Source organism: Macaca thibetana, chromosome 4 (genome assembly GCF_024542745.1).
Source record: "Macaca thibetana thibetana isolate TM-01 chromosome 4, ASM2454274v1, whole genome shotgun sequence".
In the NCBI taxonomy this organism is placed as follows: Eukaryota; Metazoa; Chordata; class Mammalia; order Primates; family Cercopithecidae; genus Macaca; species Macaca thibetana.
Window position 1 is genome coordinate 51,533,456 of NC_065581.1, and position 22,303 is coordinate 51,555,758.

The 22,303-nt window shown below is 35.5% G+C and overlaps 1 protein-coding gene across 1 annotated transcript in view; it reads left to right on the plus strand.

The window, feature by feature from the left end:
• Positions 1-21,236, plus strand: part of TFAP2D (transcription factor AP-2 delta) — a 57,680-nt gene extending 36,444 nt beyond the window's left edge. The window contains exons 7-8 of the mRNA XM_050786268.1: positions 1,212-1,325; positions 19,915-21,236. Of these exons, the coding sequence (XP_050642225.1) occupies positions 1,212-1,325; positions 19,915-20,134 (334 nt within the window). The 3' untranslated portion in view covers positions 20,135-21,236. The remainder of the gene's footprint in view (positions 1-1,211; positions 1,326-19,914) is intronic.
• Positions 21,237-22,303: the final 1,067 nt, after the last annotated feature.

Sequence of the window (22,303 nt, forward strand, 5' to 3'; positions counted from 1 at the left end):
TGGCATTAAACCAGACCCTCACTGTTCATTTAAAATATCATAAGCGATCTTTGATGGAATTCAATAAATTTTAGATATCTGATTAAGAATTCTCCACTGATTTTGACTCAGTGATCAATTATTTGTACTTTAAGATATTTTGTCACTTTTTGGTAGTCATTTGTTAATGACACAAATGGCTTGCAGCAGAATAATGGCCGAGTTCATATTCACTTGAAATAATTTGACCCTTCTATACCTGTCTTTTGTTACATTGATAGTCAAAGTCAGGACTACAATATTATACTTTGCGACTGCCCATTGTAAAAACAGATAAAAAACCTAATTACTATCATATTATCCCTTGATTATGGAGTCACCTCACTTTAGATGATGGATGCTTTAAGTAATTCCTTGGCAATCCTTTACTTTTCAGAGACTGGACTAATTTAGTGTTTTGTTGTTAAAAAACAAAACAAAAACAATATCTCTTTGTATAGTGTATTCTGCTTCTTTAGAATTATATCATTTGCACTGTACATCACAAGGGCTCTATTGTCACATGCTAATACTGTAATTAAACTGAAACGAATGACCTAAAACCATAACCACTTAAAGCAAAAAAATGCAGTAGGAAAGTTACCTTGAGGGTACTTTTTGCAAGAAATTAGCTTACATGGCACATAATACAACCATTTTTGTGAGGCTAGTGAACTAAATTACTGGTGATTATCTGCTTCAAATATTAACATATAAAGTTAGCTCATAAGAATATGAATTCTAATGCAATCTTGGGAAAAAAGGATTTTCCGAAGTCTGTTTGAATCATGGCTCTGAAGTAAGACTATAACTTTAATTAAATTTGTTTACAGATATGATGTCTAAAAAAATCACATTTCATTTAAAAAGATCATCATGATCATTTCATATGGGGTTTCCCTTATCCTGAGGTTAATTTATGAATAGTCATCTTAAAAATGAACATTGGTCTTATCAGTGCTCATGGATTGTTATTTGTTTGAAATGTTGTATGATTATCCTATAGCTATTAAGAGCAAAGTCACAATTGTGAACCTCAACTGTATGCTATGAATGGAACTTTTGAGGTTGCTTTATGAAATGTTATCCAGACTGCTTTTAAAAGACAGAACAAGTCTTTGGTTAAATATCATGGGATGAAATTAAAGCCCAATTTCAAAAGTTCAATTTTAAATTTGATTCTTTTATTTTAGACAAATCTGTAAAGAATTCCAAGACCTCTTGAGCCAAGATAGATCACCGCTGGGATCCTCCAGACCCACTCCAATTCTAGACCTTGACATCCAGAGACATTTAACACATTTCAGGTAAGACTGGTTTTCCAGATTGCTCAAATTCTTTACTAACCCAGACTCTTGTATTCCTATCACAGTTCTACTTAGAGATATCACTTATATATTTATATGGTGACTGTCCTAGTCCTTTCAGATAGGTTATAACAAAATACATTAGACTGGGTAATTTATAAACAATAGAAATATATTTTTTACTGTTCTGAGGGCTGGGAAGTCTGAGATTAAGGTGCCAGCAGAGTTAGTTAGATAAAGGCTTGCTCTTTGCTTCAGAGATGGCACCGTCTCAATTTTCTCCCACATGATGAAAGGGCCAAACAAGATCCCTTGGGCTCTTTTATAAGGGCACTAATCCTATTCATGAGGGTTCTGCCCTCATAAGCTAATCACCTCCTAAAGACTCTATTTAATACTATTGCATTGGGGATTAGGTTTCAATATATGAATTTGGAGTGGAGTAAAGGGGACACACATATTCAGACCATAGCAGTGATTGACTGAACTTTTTGAAATTCCAAGCTTGTAAAATCAAATTGAGAGAATAACAAGGCATGAAGCATTTTAGATTGGAAAATTTTATATCTTTATGTGTTGTTAGGAAATCATTACTTTATAAAAGTGAACACTATTATTTCAAATAATACTTAGCATTTTTGGATGAGGGTTCTGAAATCTTTTAAATCATTCTTTATCTTGGTGACACAAATTGTTTGATGGAAAGATGCCATGACAGAAGTTAACAGGATATCACTAACTGGTTTTCCAGAACTATGATAAAAATTTCTATGCAATTAAAAACTGCAAATGGTTCTTAAGTTAGACCACACAAGAGCATGAAATGTATTATTGGAAGCATATTTTAAATTTAATTTTCTCATGTGTTTTCGGAATGAAGAAAATATTTTTTATCTGGTTGGTTTATGCCCCAGATGGAATGTGAGAAAGAACATGGTAATTACTCAGGTGCCTTACATTTTTAAAACTCTAGAATTTTAATGCCTACATGATAGGCATATTGTATCCTTTCTTAGTTATTATCATTTAGTTAAACAATGGTAAGGAAAGACTAATACACATTAAATATTAACATGATTTCAATACCTGTCAAAAATAGTAAAGCTGTTGAGGAGGGCGCTTCATTATATAAAATAACAAGTGTTTAAATAAGTTAAAATTTAGGCTGCAACATCAGAGACAGTTAAATAGAATATTCTATTTTACAATATGTCACAAGTTTCCTCAAGATGTAATAGACACACATCTCTGAAGACTCAATTTAGGATTTATCTTCCAAAAATGCACAAAATGTAGGATATATTTCACAGGACTTCTCTCCTATCACTCAGTTGAGCTAGTGATAGGAAGTGTAATAAAATTGTGGGAAAATAAAATGCCCAAATGCTATGAGCAAAAGGTTTTGGAGTCAAAACCTTTTCAAATCCTTGTATCTGTGAGCCTTTATGTATGTGAGCTGGGTTGTTTGGGGTAACTCACCCACTCTTTCCAAACCTTTATTTCTTCAGCTTTAAATGGGATAAGAACCCCTCCATTATATGGTCATAGGTGAGCTAAAATGAGATAAAGAATATAAAGTAGGCGTTCAGTAAATGACGTTTCATTTATCTTCACCACCGATCCAAGTTTAAATTTGTTTCCAGCATTATATCTACACAAATATCTTTCATATTTTTGTTTGTGTGCACAATAAAGGGATTTATAATTTTTACAAAAGATCAACTCAGAACTTAATTTTCATTGAGATTTGATTCTGGATTTAAAGAAGTGTGTTAAATTACAATTTTACTCTGAGAAGGAGCATACTATTAAAGTACAGAGAAATGAGACTCTGACATGTATGCTAGATTATTTCCAATTACAGATGCTGAGGCCTTCATCAGATAGTAAACCATTCTTTTTATGCTCAAAACAAAATAGAGCACTGGTCGAACATCAGCTAGTGTGTGAAATAAATAGGCAAAACATTTGTCTTCTTAGCATAGGCACAACTTGCTGATTTGTCAATACATTAGTCAGTTGCCAACTTAGTGCCACAGAACTCTTTAGAGAAAACTGACTCCAAAATGTGAGCTGCACATTTTCTTTGTGGGTTTCATAAGCTCTTATTTACCTCCCTGTACAGAATACGGGAACAAGCTGGTGTTACTCAGAGTGCAGCTAACTATATGGTAAATGGCTACCCTCACCCCTAGTGAAAAGAAAGTGAGGTTTTATTGGAGGTGTAAAACTCTCAAGATTGTATGTGGCTTCAGTTTCTTAATCACAATTTCAAGCATAACCGTATCTTAAAACTTTCTAACACTACATATTTACTTACGATAGTATCATCTATAATATGTTGGTATTATTTATATATTGAATATTTTGAATATTTGAAAATTATGATTTCCTATTTATTATGCTTTTTAAATGTTTGCAAGAATTTTTATTTTTCTTTAATTATAGTCAAAATTATTTATTTAGATAAAATCTTCTGATTTTATAACAAAAGTAGTAGGATGATACAAATCACATAACCAAAGATTTCTTTATAGCAAATTTCCTACTATGTCTTTTTCTTAAACTGTGATTAAAAACACATAACAGAAAATTTACCATCTTAACCATTTCTAACCAATTCAGTAGTGTCAAACATATTTTCATTATTGTATTACCAATCTCCACTTTTTTATTTTGTAAAACTGCCTCTGTACCCATTAAACAACTTCCCATCTTCTCCTCTCCCCAGCCTCTGTCAACTACCATTCTATTTTGTGTTTCTGTGGATTTAACTACCCTAGACATCTCATATAAGAGGAATCACACAGTATTTGCCTTTTTGCACTGACTTATTTCACTTAGCATAAGGTCTTCCAGGTTCATTCATGTCGTAGCATGTGTCAATTTTTTTTTTCCTTTTCAGGATGCACAGCATTTCTCTGTGTGTGTGTGTGTGTGTGTGTGTGTGTGTGTGTGTGTGTGTGTAAGTGTGTATGTGCCTATATATGCCACATTTTGTTTATCCATTCATTCACTGATGGCAATTAGGTTGCTTCACTTCTTGACTATCATGACTAGTGCTGCCAAGAACATGGGTGTGAAAATACCTCTTCAAAGTCCTGCTTTCAGTTCTTTTGGATACACACCCAGAAGGGAAATTGCTGGATGATATGGAAATTTTATTTGTCATTTTTTGAGGACCTATTCTAGCATTTTCCATAGCAGCTACATCACTTTACATTTTCACAGATAATGTACAAGGTTTCTATTTCTCCATCTCTTCACCAAATAGTAGCCATCCTAATGGATGTGAGGTGATATTTCATTGTTGATTTGCATTTCTCTAATGATTAGTGATGTTGAACATCTTTTCATATGCTTGTTAGCCATTTCTATATCATCTCTGAAGAACTGCTTAAGTCCTTTGCCCACTTTTTGACCAGGTTACTTTTTTTATTAAGCTGGAGGTTTTTATATATTCTAGATAGTAACCTCTTCTTAGATGTATAATTTGCAAATACTTTGTTCGTTCTGTACATTTCTTTGTTAGTCTGTTGATGGTGTCTCTGGTACATAGTTTTAAATTTTGATGTAGTTTAATTTGTTTATTTTTACCTTTGTTGCCTGTGCTCTCGGTGTCAAATCCAGGAAATCTTTGTCGAATACAATGCAGTAAAGCTTTCCTGTATTTTTTCTTCTAACAGTTTTACAGTTGTATGTCTTGTTTCGGTCTTTGATTCATTTTGAGTTAATTTTTGTTTATGTTGTAAGGTAAGGGTCCAACTTCATTCTTTTGCGTGTCTTAAATTTTATCATTTTAAACAAAAGATACATGATTGGCATTTCCAATTGAAACCCAAAGTGAAGGTTCCTGATGTAGACTGAATTTAAATGTGTGTAATTTCTTTACTGCACATTTATTTTAAAAGGCATCAACAGAATATGTTAACAATAGGATAGCAAAAGTCAGCTTGTTGCTTAGCCTTGAAATAGACTCTGCACTTTACAAGTGTATTTCTTAAACTTGGCTTTATATCAGAATTGCTCTTGAAACTGTTAAAAAAAAAAAACTCAAGGATTGGAGGACATACTTAATATTTAAAGATTTGATTCAGTAGTTCTAGGGCTGAACTCAGGTATCTGTTATTTTTAAAACTCTGAAGTTGATTCTGATTGTTAGGCAGGTTTAAGAACCACAGTTCTAGGATATTCTGTAACTATAAGCTCTTTTCCCTCGCTTTGGGAGAAGAAAAGCTCCAGTTCACTTTTAAAGTGTCACTGAGAATTCTATCAAGTTTTGTATTGTATACTTAACATATTAAAAACATTCTATTGGGAGCCCGAGGTGGAAGGATCACTTGAGGCCAAGACTTCAAGACCAGGCTGTGCAACAGGAAGAGACTCCATCTCTATCAAAAATTTTAAAATTAAAAATAAAAACATTCTACATTGATGATTCTACTAATAATCTGGGTAAACATGTGTTAGCATACAGCGTGTCTTTTTTATTTCATTTTATTATTTGTGAGACAGGGTCTCACTCTGTTACCCAGGTTGGAGTGCAGTGGCTCAATCATGTCTCACTGCACCCTAGACTTCCTGGGCTCAGGTGATTCTTGAGACTACAGGCATGTGCGACCATGCTTGGCTATTGTTTTGTATTTTTTATAGAGATAGTTTCATCATGTTGCCCAGGTTGGTTTCGACTTCGTAGGCTCAAGCAATCTGCCCACCTCAGGCTCCTAAAGTGCTGGATTACAGGCGTGTGAGCAACTGTACCGGGCCGAGTGTGTCCCTTTTAAAATTTTCTGCTGACAGTGACAACTGTAATTTCGATAGAACCATAAGCTCAAGAGAAAGATGAATTACAAAGGAGACATATCACATCTGACTTTGAAAGCAGACAATTGTCAGAGTACGATTTTCCACCGTCTTTTACTGAATGCTGGCTGGGAAAGAAATGAAGAGGGAGTGTAATTGGATAGGCATAGAGAATACTCTAATTAATAACATCACTTGTGTTACTATTTTATTTAGTTAAACCTCCTTCCCAATGCAGACCACTTAAAAATATACCTTAGAGGTTGGCCAATTTGGTGCCTTGAGAACTGTGGCGTACTTTCAGCAGATTTAATATGTCCAGACAAAGCACAGATAACTACTTCTAGTTTTCCATGGCAGTTGACATATCAGTGTGTTCTGGGAAGCCGTATGCATAGCAGTGACCCTTCTCACAATTCACAGCCTGGAAAGCTTCTTGTTTCCATCAAAATGACAGAAGGCAGGCTTATTCATTATTTATAATTTACTGAGTACCATCAACAGTGTGTATTGTTGTAGAGAACACAGCAGACACCACAACACAAACCAGAAGGGGGAAAAGATTTGATTGACATCTGCGGAAGACCCCATAGACTTACAGTTCCTGGGAATAGTGGTGGCAATTAGACCAAGGTGGCATGAGGTTTCATGGTCAGAGTAGCCTCAGCTCAGATGGAAACCCAGAGTCCTACTTTTTTGAAATGTTAGGAGTTTCCCTCTTTGAGATTTCAGGAAATCTTAAAATTTTCCCCTCTTTGTCTCTTATGTTCTCATAATCTCCTTGAATCTGAAGTCAAGCAAAAGCACATTTGACAATGTAATAAGATATTAGACTATCTTGCCAGGCGTGGTGGCTCACGACTGTAATCCCAGCACTTTGGGAGGCCGAGACGGGTGGATCACGAGGTCAGGAGATCGAGACCACAGTGAAATCCCATCTCTACTACAAATACAAAAAATTAGCCGGGCGTGGTGGCGGGCGCCTGTAGTCCCAGCTACTTGGGAGGCTGAGGCAGGAGAATAGCGTGAACCCAGGAGGTGGAGCTTGCAGTGAGTTAAGATCATGCCACTGCACTCCAGCCCGGGCGACAGAGCAAGACTCCATCTCAAAAAAAAAAAAAAAAGAAGTTAGACTATCTTGAAGGCTCAGTTCAGGGAAGACACCCTGTTGACAAAATGAGGAAACTTTTTTTCTCAGCATGTACCTTGGGAGGCTGAAATTTTGTTGTTTCTGTTATTTCTAGTAGAATTATTATTTATTGTTCCTACTATGTTAATGGCAGGTAGTGAAAAGATGACTAGAGGATTATCCCGTTCTTTAGAACTTCTAAAATGGAGAATAATTTTATATATATATATATGTAGAGAGAGAGAATATATAATTATTCTATATATGTAGAATATAGATATAATTATTCTATATAGATATATATAGGCTTATAATATACAAGAGTGATGCTACAATAGAAGATTAAGCATACTGGTAATTTACCTGGGGAAATAAGGAAATTTCTTCTTTTTATCCATAGTACCTAGTGAATAGTATGCATGCAATAAATATATGTAAATAAATGTAGATTACAATAATATCTCAGTTGAGTCCTGTGTATATTCTCCATTGGTTCATTCTCAGGGCCATGATGTTTTAATTGGATGATGGACTAGGGAAGTAAAATGATCAATGTGCTTAATTCTCCTATTTAACTCATAAATTATCCTGACAGCCTACCTTCTTAGAAATATACCCTCTTACTACTGCCTTGGGAAATAAGGAATGTATAGGCAGTCCCAGACATCTATGTGCTTGCTGGTGATTAAATTTTCTTCAATGATTCTCAGTGTTGGAAGGCCTCTAACATTTCCTATTCTTCTTCAACATTTAGACCTTCTCTCCAACGTCTCTGTCAAGTTATCCATGTCAAGCTTGGAAACTCTCAATAATAGACTGCTCTCTATCTCTGACAACTCTGTTAGAAATGCCTTCCTTCTATTTCCCAATGTCCCGCTTCTTGCAGGCTTTCAGAGTTACTTTCATCCTGGTTCCCTCCCACTTTCTAAAGGCAGTTCTCATGTCTTCCCTAGTTTTCTCTTCAAGAGTTATTCATTCCCATTTCCTTCAGGGTTCCACATATGACACGCCTTACTGTCAACTCAACTGGTATTTTCTGATTGCTCTGTTCTTGGCAACATGCTGAAGAGCGGATGTTTGTCTCTAGTCAAACGTGAGCATGTTTTGTTTTCTCCAAGAAGCCTAAAGTGTGCATAGTTTTTGTTTTTATTTTGTTAAAATTTTCTTGAGATGGAAAAGTGGCTGGGAAGGTCATCAACAGTGGGCGAGTTTCTTCACTAAGCATTCTTTAGTGTGAGAAAAGAAACAATGAAATTTCAATTAAATCTGTAATCTCAAAAGCAAAGGTCAGCAGATATGAGTTGGGGGAGATCTTCCTTGCTAAAACTGGATTTTTACAAGGAAATGCAAAGATGGAACTAGGAGAAGGTTCAGAAACCTGCCTAAAGTTTACTCAAGCAATGAATCTTTGTCAGGAGGAACATACATTAAAGCATCAATTACAGGGCTTTTGATGATATTTTTATGGATTTTTAGATTTAGCACATAGGAGACTAGTGGTTAAAACAATAGAAGCCAGAGGTAACTGTTTCTAATTAAAAGTTGCAAACATGACCCTGTAATAACTGCGTGTGTGAATAACTGACTTTGGGGAACTTATACATTGTGGAAGAGTTTTGGTTAATTTTTATTTAAATATTGTCTATCTTTGTTGAGCTATGGACTGAAGAGAAATTGACAAAAGACAATATGGCATGGTGGGAAGCACTCAGAATTAATTGTCAGGGGACCTAACTCAGTCTCCACTTGGTTACCAACTAGATGTGTGAATTTAGAATAGGAATTTCACTTGTATGACCTCTGCATGTTCATGAGTCAATGCAGTTAAGCTGGGTGATTTCTAAGGTTCTTTCTAGACCAATAATATTTACTCCATTCTTAATTTACAGATTCATTTTAAATCATTACTTATGCTGAGTTTCTATATCATCTCATATCTTCTTTTTATGTTTTCTCAACTTATTCATCTTAAAACATCAACAGTTCAATAAAAACCATTTTAAAAAGCTTAGCATTTTCATTTCTCTATTCCAAATAGAAAATATGTCTGATGGGGAGAAATGTAACAAGATGGTTAATGTATCCCTGTAATCTCCATTCTCGTATGTAAAAATTATGGTAGAGACATCAAATGTTATCACTTTCAAGAAGTTGACTTGGATATAATCAATTGTAGTCTCTTCTAATGTATGTGCAATGATTTTATTTTAGCTTGCTTTGCTATTGAGCTGTACTGAGGTAAAATGGAGTCACAAAGACCCATTCATTCCCCTTTGGGACCTCAAAGTAATTGACTGAGAAGAACAGAAGGAATGTGACTTTAGGGCAGTGGATGAACACACATCTCCCAATCTGACAGAGATTCAGGGTAGTCATAAACATACTTCCACAAATTGAGTTTCATAGTGCACTAGTCAGTCCTATGAGATGCTCTCTGAAAGTGTTTCATGGTCAAGGGTTTTTTGGTTCAAGAAACCCTAATTATTGTACCTATCTTGAAGTGTGACAATACATATTGGCATACCAAAGACTCCCAGAACCCTTTTTGAAAGGAGGGAACACTTAGCCACAGTTTCTAAAACTTGATCATGAAAACTGTTTTTAAATCTCAGAGTACATATTAACATTACATAACACTAAGATTCTGCAGAAGGTCTTGTGGAAAATGCTGTAGAAGTTTATCATCCTCTTTTTCCCAAGGAGGAATGCAGACATAATAGTTAGGCGTTATTTCTTGGTCCTAAGGAGACATACTGAATTTTTTCTCTGCATTTAAATGGAATGAGGGTTGTTTAAAAAATACTGATGCTTTGGATTCATCCCAAACCAATTAAATCAAGGTCTTGGGGGTGGGGTCCATATATTACTATTTTTGAAATAAGATTTGTGAGTGATTTCTTATATGCATCTACGGTTGAGAACCACCAGCTGAGAAACCACAGAACATTTGGGAGTGTTGTCAAGGCTTTGCTTAATGAGTAGATGTCAATGATTCTTCACCACCAGAGAACTAGATACTTTAATTGTGTATCTTAATTAAATTCCATTGTAAAAGTACTTGGGACCATGAGATAAGATAATCTATGTAGAAAATAAGCACCATCAACTGGTTTCACCTTTCCTCTGTTTTCTGAATCATTTAGGCTACGAAGAATAGATGCCATTGAGTTCTGGAGGATAAGCCTCAGTTACATGCTTATCCTCAAGCATGTAAGGGTCTCTTTTCATGGCCTACATTTAGAAGTTGTGCTGCTTTAGAAATAAAGTGTCTAATACTCAGAGCTGTGAGAGGAAGTAAGGTGGGGCAGAGAAGACCTACAATTCTTTGCTGTTGTTGTTGAAGGTCTGTTCCCCGGACTCCCTCTCTACTGGGCTATTCTCATGAGTAGAAGGCACTTATCTGGTGGCCACCTAACACTGTAGTGAAATTATAGACTGCACTAGGACCTAAGCCTGTAGTAACTGAATAATCTCAGAGGAAAGGAAAAGGAGATTTGTCTTGCATTTAAATCTTACTGTTTGCATGCTTCCCAGAGGGCAAAAAGCAGAACTGAGTGACGTCGGTATGCTATTCTAGAAATCAAAAGATAGTGATAGCAAACACCCATTGGAATGACGCAGTATAACAAAATAATAGGAATAATAACCCAAACACCATTTCAACCTTCACACACACCAAAAAAGAAAAAAAAAAAAGTGGAGAAAAAGGCTTCCTTGCTTTTTCAGGTAAAAAGTTGAAACTTTACAAAATAAATTAGCTTTTAGTCAAATTACTTAAATGATGATGGCAGGCTATTTTCTATTGATTTTCAGTCTTCTAGTTTGTAGCACGATAGTGTCTATTACCTCCAGCTTTTTGTACCCCAAAAGAAAGCTAGAAAAATTTATCTATGGCTGGCAGACACAACTGAGTGATCTAATCTTCAGTAACAAATACTAAAGAGACTTTCATTTCCTTTATAACACATATTGAATCAATGTTTGCTTAGTAGGTAGAAAGGTGCTGGATATCAGGCACAACTCTTGCCAAGATAGGAAGAATTCAGGAGAGGATTCCATAGAAGGTTGCTTCAGGCTATGTTTTAGAAAATTGCTTTAGTGGTCTAATTTAAATTAGTTTAGACAAATCAATTAAAGATAAAGCATTTTTGAAGGACAATTAGAAAAATATGGACACAGCTTTGTAGTATTTATCTAGCATACAATTAAGCTAGTGAAATGTAAACTATACTTACTTAGATTAGAGAAAGTAAAATGGCTCTTATTCCTCTAACATTCAGAATCCTATACTAGCTTACATTCTAAGTAAGAACTGAAGCTTTGGAGATTTTAAAGATAAATGTAGGTAAGGCCTTGACCATGAGCAAGAAATGCAGTTAACCAGGGATTATAAGGAGCGAATAGAAGTTTGTGAAATTCCTATTATATGGAATTTTCTGATAGGTCCTTGTCATTAATGTCAAGCGATTTCTAAGTATAAACACTGTCCAAGTTAAAAATGGGTTGTTGCTACTATCTTACTAGCAAAACCACACAGGGAAAAAGAAGAAAGAATTAAAATATATTTTCTTTCCAACAGCAGTCTCTTTTCTTCCACCCTCTATTCTACCTCTTCTCTTTCATATCTGAGCCTCAATTTCTATAGTTTTGACACCCACCATTAGAGAATACAGTTTGAATAGTTGCAATACATTTCCATGTAAAAAGTTACAGACTGTATCAGTGAAACATTCAGGTCAAGGCCACTGGTCAAGAACAAGATGCCATTTTATAAAAAGGCAAAACCAATACAAGTCCACAGGTACACACACACTCTTTCTCTTTCACACATATATGCGCGCGCACACACACACATACACACACACACTACACACACGAGTGCAAAATCTCCCTAGAAATGGCTACTCTACCCAGTGGTGTTCTTCCAGTCATTGAAATGTAAACACTTAGGGAAGAAACCTGACACTTAAGAGGAAAACGGAAAAGTAGAGCTTCACCCCTGAATCTAGTAAACAGTTACCTCCTTCCTGAACTGAGCCAATTTGAGGAGATGCTTTATGTTGCAAGAAAGGTACTTTAGAGAATGTTAATTGGGAGGTCTAGCAAAATAGGAGCTTTTAAAACCATGAATAAAATTAGGGAGATGACTGTTAAATATAAGTTACATTTTCCCTAACATCAGGTGCCATAAACTACACTAGTCTGAATTTTCTCAGCAGGTGATGGTATTGTTCACAGTCAAGTTATCAGAGCCTTTCTGCTCCTCAGTGTGAAATTAGTAATAGGAAAATGAAATCACTGAGCTGTAATCTAGTTAGAGACAGAGAGAGAGAGACAGAAAGAAAGAGAAAATGAATGAGAATATAGTCCAAGGTAGATGTAGTCTCTAAGTCTGCCTAACTATGCTCCAAACCTCAAATTTTGACCTTTGCCTTTTTAATTTAGACTTACTGATTTCGTAAAGCTCTTTCCTATGAATAGCCCTTGAGTCAGATCTCCTTCTTAGTATATTACAACACTAATTTGCTTTTTACCCAAATAGACATGTTTTCCTTAATCTCCCCTAAATTTCCTATCATTGATTTTGGCCCACCAATTAAGCTGTCTATCACATTAAGGTTTTTCAGAACTTTGGTTCTGTTATGCAATGCAGGAACTTTCCTCTCTATTTTAATACCAGCCATTAAGCTAAAAATCTATGATGGCTTCAATCACATTGTTAATTAACGTGTCCAGCAGAGTGGGATTAATGACAGACTTGCAGCACTCCACAAGAGACATCTTTCAAGGTTGACAACTGCCCTTACATCCACACTTTGGGTGTCATTGTACAATCAGCTGTGAATTTGCCTTACTTTGCTGTCATCTAGCTTACCCTCCTCCTCCCCTCCAACTTTTTATACGGTATGTGGGGAGACTTTGTTAGACGCATTGCTGAAATCCTGCATTCAATTATATTGCTACTGCTCTAATAACTCATTTGTAAAAGGAAATGCAGTTACTTTATTACATATCTTACTAAATCCATGCAGCATTTCAGTGATAACTTCTTTTTTTTTTTTTTTTTTGGATACGGAGTCTTGCTCTGTTGCCCAGGCTGGAGTGCTGTGGTGCAATCTCGGCTCACTGCAAGCTCTGCCTCCCGAGTTCAGAAACGGGATTGCAGGATCATGTTGTCATTCTAGTGTTTAGGTTTTTGAGGAACTTTCATAGTGTTTTGCATAATGGCTGCACCTGTTTGCTTTTCTACCAACAGTGTACAGGGTTCCCTTTTATCTACACCCTCACCACAACTTCTCTCTCAGCTTTTTGAAAATAGCCATCCTAACAGATGTGAAGTGACATCTCATTGTGGTTTTAATTTGTGTATCACTGATAGTTAGTGATGTTGAGCATCTCTTCATATACTTACTATCCATTTGTATGTCATCTTTGGAAAAATGTATGTTTGTGTCCTTAGCCCATTTTTAATATCAGGTTATTTGTTTTTTTACCTATTGAGTTGCATGAGCTCCTTATATATTTTAGATATTAATTCTTGTATCAAATGTATGGTTTGCTAATATTTTCTCCCATTCTGTAGGTTGCCTTTTCATTTTGTGATTGTTACCTTTACTGTGCAGAAGTGTTTTTCATTTGACTGAATCCCATTTACTTATTTTTGGTTTTGTTGCCTGTGCTTTTTGTGTCATATCCAAAAATAATGCCCAGACCAATGTCAAAAATATTTTTTCCTATTTTTTATTCTAGGAACTTTATAGTTTAGGTCTTTTATTACATTTCAGTTTTTAATCAATTTTAAGTTCATTTCTATGTATGGTGTAAGATAAGGATCCAATTTTATTTTTTGGCACGTGGCTATTCAGTTTTTCTAGAATCATTTATTGAAGAGACCATCATTTCCCCATATGTATTCATTAAAATCTTGTCAAAGATTAGCTTACTACATATATGAGGGCTTATTTCTAGACTCATTCTGTTCCATTGGTCTATGTGTCTGTTTTTATGCCAGTACTATACTGTTTTGATTACTATAGCTTTGTAATATAATTTGAAATCAGAAGCATGATATTTTTATCTTTGTTTTTGTTTCTCAAGATTGGTTTGGCTATTTAGGGTCTTTTGTTGTTCCCAATGAATTTTAGTGTTGTTTTTCCTATTTCTGTGAAAATGCTGTTTAAATTTTGGTAGGGGTTGCACTTAATCCATAGATTGGTTTTAGTATGGACATTTAAAAAAATTAATGCTTCCAATCCATGAATGCAGGTTATCTCTTTCCATTTGTTTGTGCCTTCTTTAATTTCTTTCATTAGTGTCTTATAATTTTTAGTGTACAGATCTTGAATCCTCTGTGGTTAAATTTATTCCTAAGTATTTTATTCTTTTTGATACTATTTATTCCTTTTGATACTATGAGATTGCTTTCTTAATTTCTTTTTTTCACATAGTCCATTGGTACTCCTTAGAAATGCAACTGATTTTTGTATCATGAAACTTTATTGAATTCATTTATTATAACAGTTTTTCCTGGAATCTTTAGGATTTTCTAAAATCATATCATCTGCAAACAGAAACAACTGAACTTTTTCCTTTCTGATTTGGATGCTTTTTATTTCTTTCTCTTGCCCAGTAGTTCTGGCTAGGACTGCCAGTACTATGTTAAATAGCAATAAAAGTGGTAAGAGTGGGCACCGTCTTCTTGTTCCTGATCTTAGAGAAAAGTTTTCAGCATTTTACTATTGAGTATGATGTTAGCTGTAGGCTTGTCATATATGGTCTTTATTATGAGGGACATGATTTACCACTTGAAGTAAAAATCTGATATACTTTGATTGTCAGTTATGCTCTGATACTACCAATGTTATTCCCATTCCTCTTCCTCACTTGGTGAGTGGGAGTTTAGCCTCACCTGTTTTCTTCCCATTGTTCTCTCTGTGCTATAGTTTTACATTTGTTTGGGGATTGTTACTTCTTTCTCCCCAGATTTTATTTAAGTCCTCTCATCACTTTGGCAAGTTTCTATCCTTTGGAAGTAACACGGCTGTTTTTCAATATCTTAAGCCAGCCACAAGGAAACTAATCCCTTTTACATCAGTATCATCAAAGAAATTGTGAGTTTCTTTGAGTGGAATTTCAATTGGCTGAGAGAGGGAGGACACACAACACACACAAATAGGAATAACTGTCATGTTTGGGTATTAAAAAGGAATACACTTGAGATAAACTTTACAACATAAGGTAATAGAGCACATGATTACATAGGGTGAAGGAAGGCGACTTGGGAAACATTAAGAAACCTGATCTGACCTGTGACTTCTCTATAGTCACTATTCTTTTACAAATGTAGCATAGATATGACTTATCTAACACAATGCAAATTATCTCCATGGCCTCTTTGAGGATAGAGTTTTAGAATTTAGAATTTAAAATAACTTCTATATTTTGACTGCTTATTTCAAACCATCACGGCTGCTATTTAACCCTGGTGATATTTGCATGTGAAATATGCTCTCGTCAGTAATCTGATGAAATTATGTGCAAATGCCAAGGGTAACTTAAACATTAAACCTGTAACTGAAAAATATTTTCCAAAGGTGAAAATCATCTCTATTATCAAAGAGTTCGAAGATTTGACTATAGTTTGTTACCTTGTAGGTGACCTTAGTCTTTTTTCTTTTCTTTTTTTTTTTTTTTTGTGTCTAGGATCAAAAATCAGACCTTCTATTTCTATTTTTCTTTAATTTTTTTAAGATTCTACATTATTCCTCCCTCCTTTTTCTGTGTGTGCTTTTGAGACAGAGACTTGCTTTGTTGCCCAGGCTAGAGTGCAATGGTGCAATCATAGTTCTCTGTACTCTCAGGTTCCTGGGCTTACACTATCCTCCCTCGTTGGTATCCCAAGGCTCTGAGATTACAGGCATGAGCCACTGAACCCAGCCCTCTCCTTTTCTGTATGTCACTGTGAATGAGATACACACCTATTTTTCTGGAATGACTGGGGCTAAAAGCATAGCATGATATTCCCAGAACTTTTTAAAACATACTGTGATTGCACACTTCTTTTTACATTATTGTAGTACATTAGATTACTTTAATTATTGGGATTCATAAATTTCTCTGAAATCTGCTAGAAAAGAATCTCTGCCTTACATTTATTATCATTCTGTGCAGTGTGCTATGCATATTTTTAATATGCAGGTAATGTTAAATTAAGGTAATTAACAAAATTTACATAATGTTTTTCATATTGAAAGATGACATTTAAGGTCATGAAAGTCAGGATGACTTTTTTTATATTGAATATCCTACAATTGATTTTAGAGTTCTTTGTTGATGAAGTGGGGTTTTTTTGTTTTTGTTTTGTTTTGTTTTGTTTCGTTTTAACAAAGTCTTGCTGTGTTGCCCAGGCTGGAATGCAGTGGCATGATCTCACCTGAGTTCAAGAGATTCTCCTGAGTAGCTGGGATTACAAGCGCATGCCACCACACCCGGCTAATTTTTTTTTGTATTTTTAGTAGAGACGGGGTTTCACCATGTTAATCTGGCTGGTCTCGAACTCCTGACCTCATGATCTGCCCACCTTGGCCTCCCAAAGTGCTGGGATTACAGGCATGAACCACTGCGCCCAGCCCTGAAGTGGTTTTTCAACTTCTGTAACCTCTGTCCATGTCCTTGATTTTAAGAACACCATAAACATGTTATACTCTTTTTTTTTTTTTTTTTGAGCTGGAGTCTCGATCTGTTGCCCAGGCTGGAGTGCGGTGGTGCAATCTCGACTCACTGCAACCTCTGCCTCCCAGGTTCACTCCATTCTCCTGCCGAGTAGCTGGGGCTACAGGCGCCTGCCACAACTCCCGGCTAATTTTTTGTGTTTTTTTTAGAGATAGGATTTCACCATGTTAGCCAAGATGGTCTCGATCTCCTGACCTCGTTATCTGCCCGCCTCAGCCTCCCAAAGTGTTGGAATTACAGGCGTGAGCCACTGTGCCCGGCCAAAAATGTTAAACTCTTAAATTGAAGCTTAGAGTTGGAAAGAACCTAGCAGATGTTCTTGTTAGGCTACTGTCATTTTACAAGGCTAAATAACTTCCCCCAAATCACAAAGTGCCTGAAGTCAGAGCCAATGTGAGGACTTGGTACTCTTGGTTATCAATCCAAGGCAAAGATGACAATGCAAACTGCTAATGAGCAGATCCATATTTGCAATAAGAAAGCCCATCAGTCAAGAAGTGATACCAGCTTAAGAGGAATCTTTAAATATGGAAACAGCTATTTTCTCAAAGTGGATAATAAAAGCATTTATGTATAACTACCTACCTGTGCTTGATTTTAAAAACGCTGCTCCTAGACAGGAAAGTGAGTAAAAAGCATCTGATTTTACAAGCCAACAAGGCTGCCCAAGTACAAAGTTAAATCAGAGGAACTGAGTTAAACTGCCTAAAGAAAATGTGATTTCTCAGAGAAGAGGAGTAAAATGTACCCTCAGCCTGGGAGGAATATAAGTACAGAATATCCCATTTCTCAGGCAAATTATTTAACTTCTCTTGGACTCAGATCGTCTGTAAAACGGAAATAATATTGTCTAGTTCTTAGTGTTGTAACTAGAATTATATGAAGTGATACAGATTTAAAAAACTTAGAATAGGACTTGACATATGTTCAGAACTCAAAAATTAGATATTAACTTCAATAATACCCAGTGAAACTAAATATTTTATATTCTGCTATAGATGAAGAAGTGAGTCACAACAAAGAGGACATACCAATATAGAAGAAAATAAAAAAAGAAGCTCTAAATAGGAATAAAACATGAGAAAAGAGACAGTTTGTACCTGGGGCCAAACATCTGGACATTAATGGTTGGCTTTACCCAGTTCTTTTTGTGGGCATCACCATGATTAATTCTTCCACCACTCCAACAATTCCATTTGTTGTCCAAGATCCCAGATAAATTTCCAATTATTTGACTTCTCCTCTAGTTGTCTCATTGTAGAAATACAGCTTAAATTATTTTTCCTGCTTGGCAATGCAATTCCTTGCAGCAGAGGTGTGGATATAGTACTTGAGCAGTGATGATGTCTTACACTACAAACTTTGGTGTACATGATTGCTTAAGCACTGGCCATTCTTGTTTCCTACATAATCAAGAGATTGGAATTTCCTTTTTTCTTTTTAATGTATGTTAACTATGATGGAGGCACAGGGAAAACTTTGTAATATATTCGGAAGAAAGATGGTAGCAACCTGTGGAATAAGGAGGGACATGCAGAAATTTTACCCTCTACCCAGAAAATACATCCAGCCAACAATCTCTATCATTTATCGAAGACTTCATTTAGAAGTGGCATCCTCCCGAGCCCTTTGTGTAGACGAATAAAAACAACAACCCCACATGGTGGATCCTACTATTACCTCAACTGAGGCATATTAATAGGCTGCCTTAAACCCCAAATCCTTCATTTGCATTATTATAAAATATTATTATTTTTGCTGTTAAAGATTATGTAACTTAAGAAAGATAACTATAGGTAGCTAAAGTATTATGAAGGGTGGTACTATCTGATTTAAAAACTACTAATGTCATAATAACAGTTACAAACTAGGACTTAAGCAGTTAATTGCTTTATTTATTAACCGTACTATACACATATGCACAATGTTGTATATATATTATAACATGGGCATACTATGTGACAAGGATGTTTTTCTATATTATTACAAGACATAGGAAGCAAACTGGCAGAGTGTCACTTCAGGACAGTTAACATAAGTGAACAATCTGGGTAGCTTCTGCTCACAAAAAGATAAATCTACAGCTATGTGTTTGTTCAACCAAAGATGACATTTGTCATGGTTGGAAGAACTACCTATGCTGAGGTTGCCATAACATTCCTTACATTTGCTTATTAGTTTTTGTTATTAGTTAGTTAGTTTCCAGGACCTAAATGTTGAGTGGCTTACATAAGACAGGGTTTTATTTCTCTCTCATTTAGGAGTCTAGAGATGAATCGTTTCCTTCTATCTTGTTTTGTCCCTGCCACTTAAGTGATTATCTACATAGGGCATAGCTACCCTTTTAAGCAAGTGGGAACTGCATGTATCACTTCTCTTTATGTTACATTGTGGGTAGGTTAAGTCCCATGTCCAAAACTCACTGCAAAAGCTTGGAAATGTAGTCGCCATCTGGATGGCCATATGCCTGGATAAAAGTGCATTACTATGGAAAAGGAGAATGAAGTCAGAGGGACAGCTAGCCATGAGGCACACTCAGCCAATTATGATTTCTTCATGTATAGTCTATGCCATATAGGGCATTCTTGAAAGCAAGATGTTTCCACACATGGAATCTAAAGGTGTGTTTTCTAGCTACTTCTTAATGAGGTAGAGAACCAAGTCATGTGTTGAATATTTAGACTTGGTAATAATTAGTGCATATCAACTCTATTAATGGCAAGTCTTCCAAACGGGTCCTATATTTCTTTTGTAGTCAAGAGCAATACCTTCAACTGTGTTGTATCTTCCACAATGCTTAGCGTCATTTAGGAACACAATAAATACCTGTTTAATTGAATGTTCTGAATTATATGGAGGGATTTGCTATTTCGCAGGATACTGCAAATCATTCATCTCTTTTTTCCTGTCACTTCTCATTTCCAGTTTGATCACTCATGGCTTTGGGACTCCGGCAATATGTGCAGCTCTAAGCACTTTCCAAACAGTTCTCAGTGAAATGCTAAACTACTTGGAAAAACACACTACTCATAAAAACGGCGGAGCAGCGGATTCTGGCCAAGGACATGCCAACTCGGAGAAAGCCCCCCTGCGGAAAACTTCAGAGGCTGCTGTGAAAGAGGGCAAAACAGAAAAGACAGACTAGCTACATCAAACAGAATCTATTTCCAGAGAGTCTTGCTGCTGATATTTTTTCTAATATATATATCATTGAGGGTGACTAATATTCAGTGGACCAAATCTCTACCCTTCCCCAATCCTCCATAAAAAACAAAAATGGAAATGAAAAATGAAACAAAAAAGGACAAAACCAAAAAAAAAAAAAAGAAAAAAAAAGGAAAACAGCAGTGTAACTGTGTGATGAAATTGTCACCTTTTAATTTTATGTTATGATAAACTCCTTTGTGCACGTAACTTATTGTCTGAATTATATACACCACAGTTTTTAAGCACTTCTGGACTTTGGAGAGGCAGCACATGCTTTTTCACATCTAACTGATGCACTTTCTTACCCAACTATGTAGGTAGGGATCAGAAAGCATGACCAAACTGGAATCCACCACCAGTACTTACAGCTCCAGTCTTTCAACTTAACTCCCTTTAACTGAAGAGTGCCTCATTCCACTAAATAGATCAATCTGGAAATCAGTCTATTAATAAATGTTTGGGTAACTGAAAAGGGCAGTTATGAATCTGTGAATTGACAACAGATCTAAAATGTTGATAACCCCTAGCCCACTTAACTACCAGTGCCTTGGTGGTATTTAAAAATTCCAGGAAACTTTCTCGTATCTATGATATTCCCATCCAATCCCAGGTCCATTTACCCCACCCCAATAGCTAAGAAGATACTGGAAAAGTATATTACTGAAGGGATAAGAGATGAACTCTTCTGTCCATTCTCTTCACATCACCACCCTAGCAATTCAAGAAAACAGACCCACTGCATTTAGTGGGTCAGGGCAGGATGGATATAGGAAAGAGTAGCTTTGCCTCCCTTGGGCTCCTGATGGAAAGCAGTGGCATTGTTTTGCCTGGAAAAGCATAGGAATAGGAACAGTGATCTTTCTGGGAAGTCCTGCTTCTCAGAGATGGGAGAAGAGAACAGGGACCTAGGGGAGGCCCCTTGAAGTGCTGGTGGCCAACGATTGTATGGTTAAGATGAGAGCCTTCCTTTTTCTGCTTTGGTGCTTCTTCTACCTGCCCGATGGCTGTGTTCTAAACCTTGAGAGGCACAAAAGCATTCAGGTCTGTGTTCAATAAAGAAAACAGAAACAATGATCAGAGAAAACTTTTGCTTTTAAGATGCTTTCTTTTTTCGTAGCTTGTTTTTATAACTTCATTGTCCTTTAGTTAAGCCACTGAAAACGAGAGGTTCCTGGCTGCAAAGGCAAGGGGCTAATTGAATGAAAGTTTGGTCCATATAAACCTGAACATGTCAAGAAACCTGATTGGTATCACATTGTACTAACCTTTCTACTGTTAACAATTCTCAAGCTTCTAGGCCAATAAAAATGTAAGTCATTGTCTATGTAAAAAGAAAAAAAGAATGTTTTTATTAATGTGTGGACTGCTGACACTTAGTTTAAGACTAAAACATTCTCCTCTCATTAACATATTTAATTACTTTTTAAAAGCCTCTATCATATTATAACCCCATGGGAAATATTAGTATTATTTTTAATTGAGGGGAAATAGCTCAAGAATTTTCATGTAGAGATCACAAAAACTATTTTTACCTAACAATAATTCTTAAAAATTATTTGACCTTGATCTTCAATCTTGTACAGAAAAGTAGAACCATACCAATGAAAAATTAAATTTTCTAGCTTAAATTTAATTAACAGAAAACACTACTAAGGAATTCCATAATAGAAGAGCTTAAAATAAAGAAACATGAAATAATGAATTGTGATTTCATGTGTTTAGTTCCATTTTTAAAATTTTTCTATTATTCATGGCTTAAAGTTTTTTTGAAATAAAATAGAATAAAGCCAAAATTCTGCTGCAGCTCCAAATTTTCTCACAAAATATATGATTTAATCTTACATGAAATTTCCATATTGTAAAATATACACATGAAATAAAAATGATCAATATTTCAGTTTAATAAGTAGTAGGAAAGTTATGTACAGATAATGTGGATGACTACTTCCTCAATTAAATTTCCACATTAACTTGCTTTTATTCTATTTATTATTAACAATACATATGTATTTAATATGGCATTTTGATATGCATATCTGCTAGGTACTTTATGTAGTTATATACCATGTCAAATGTTCAACAATAAGCAGACAAAAAATTAGATCTG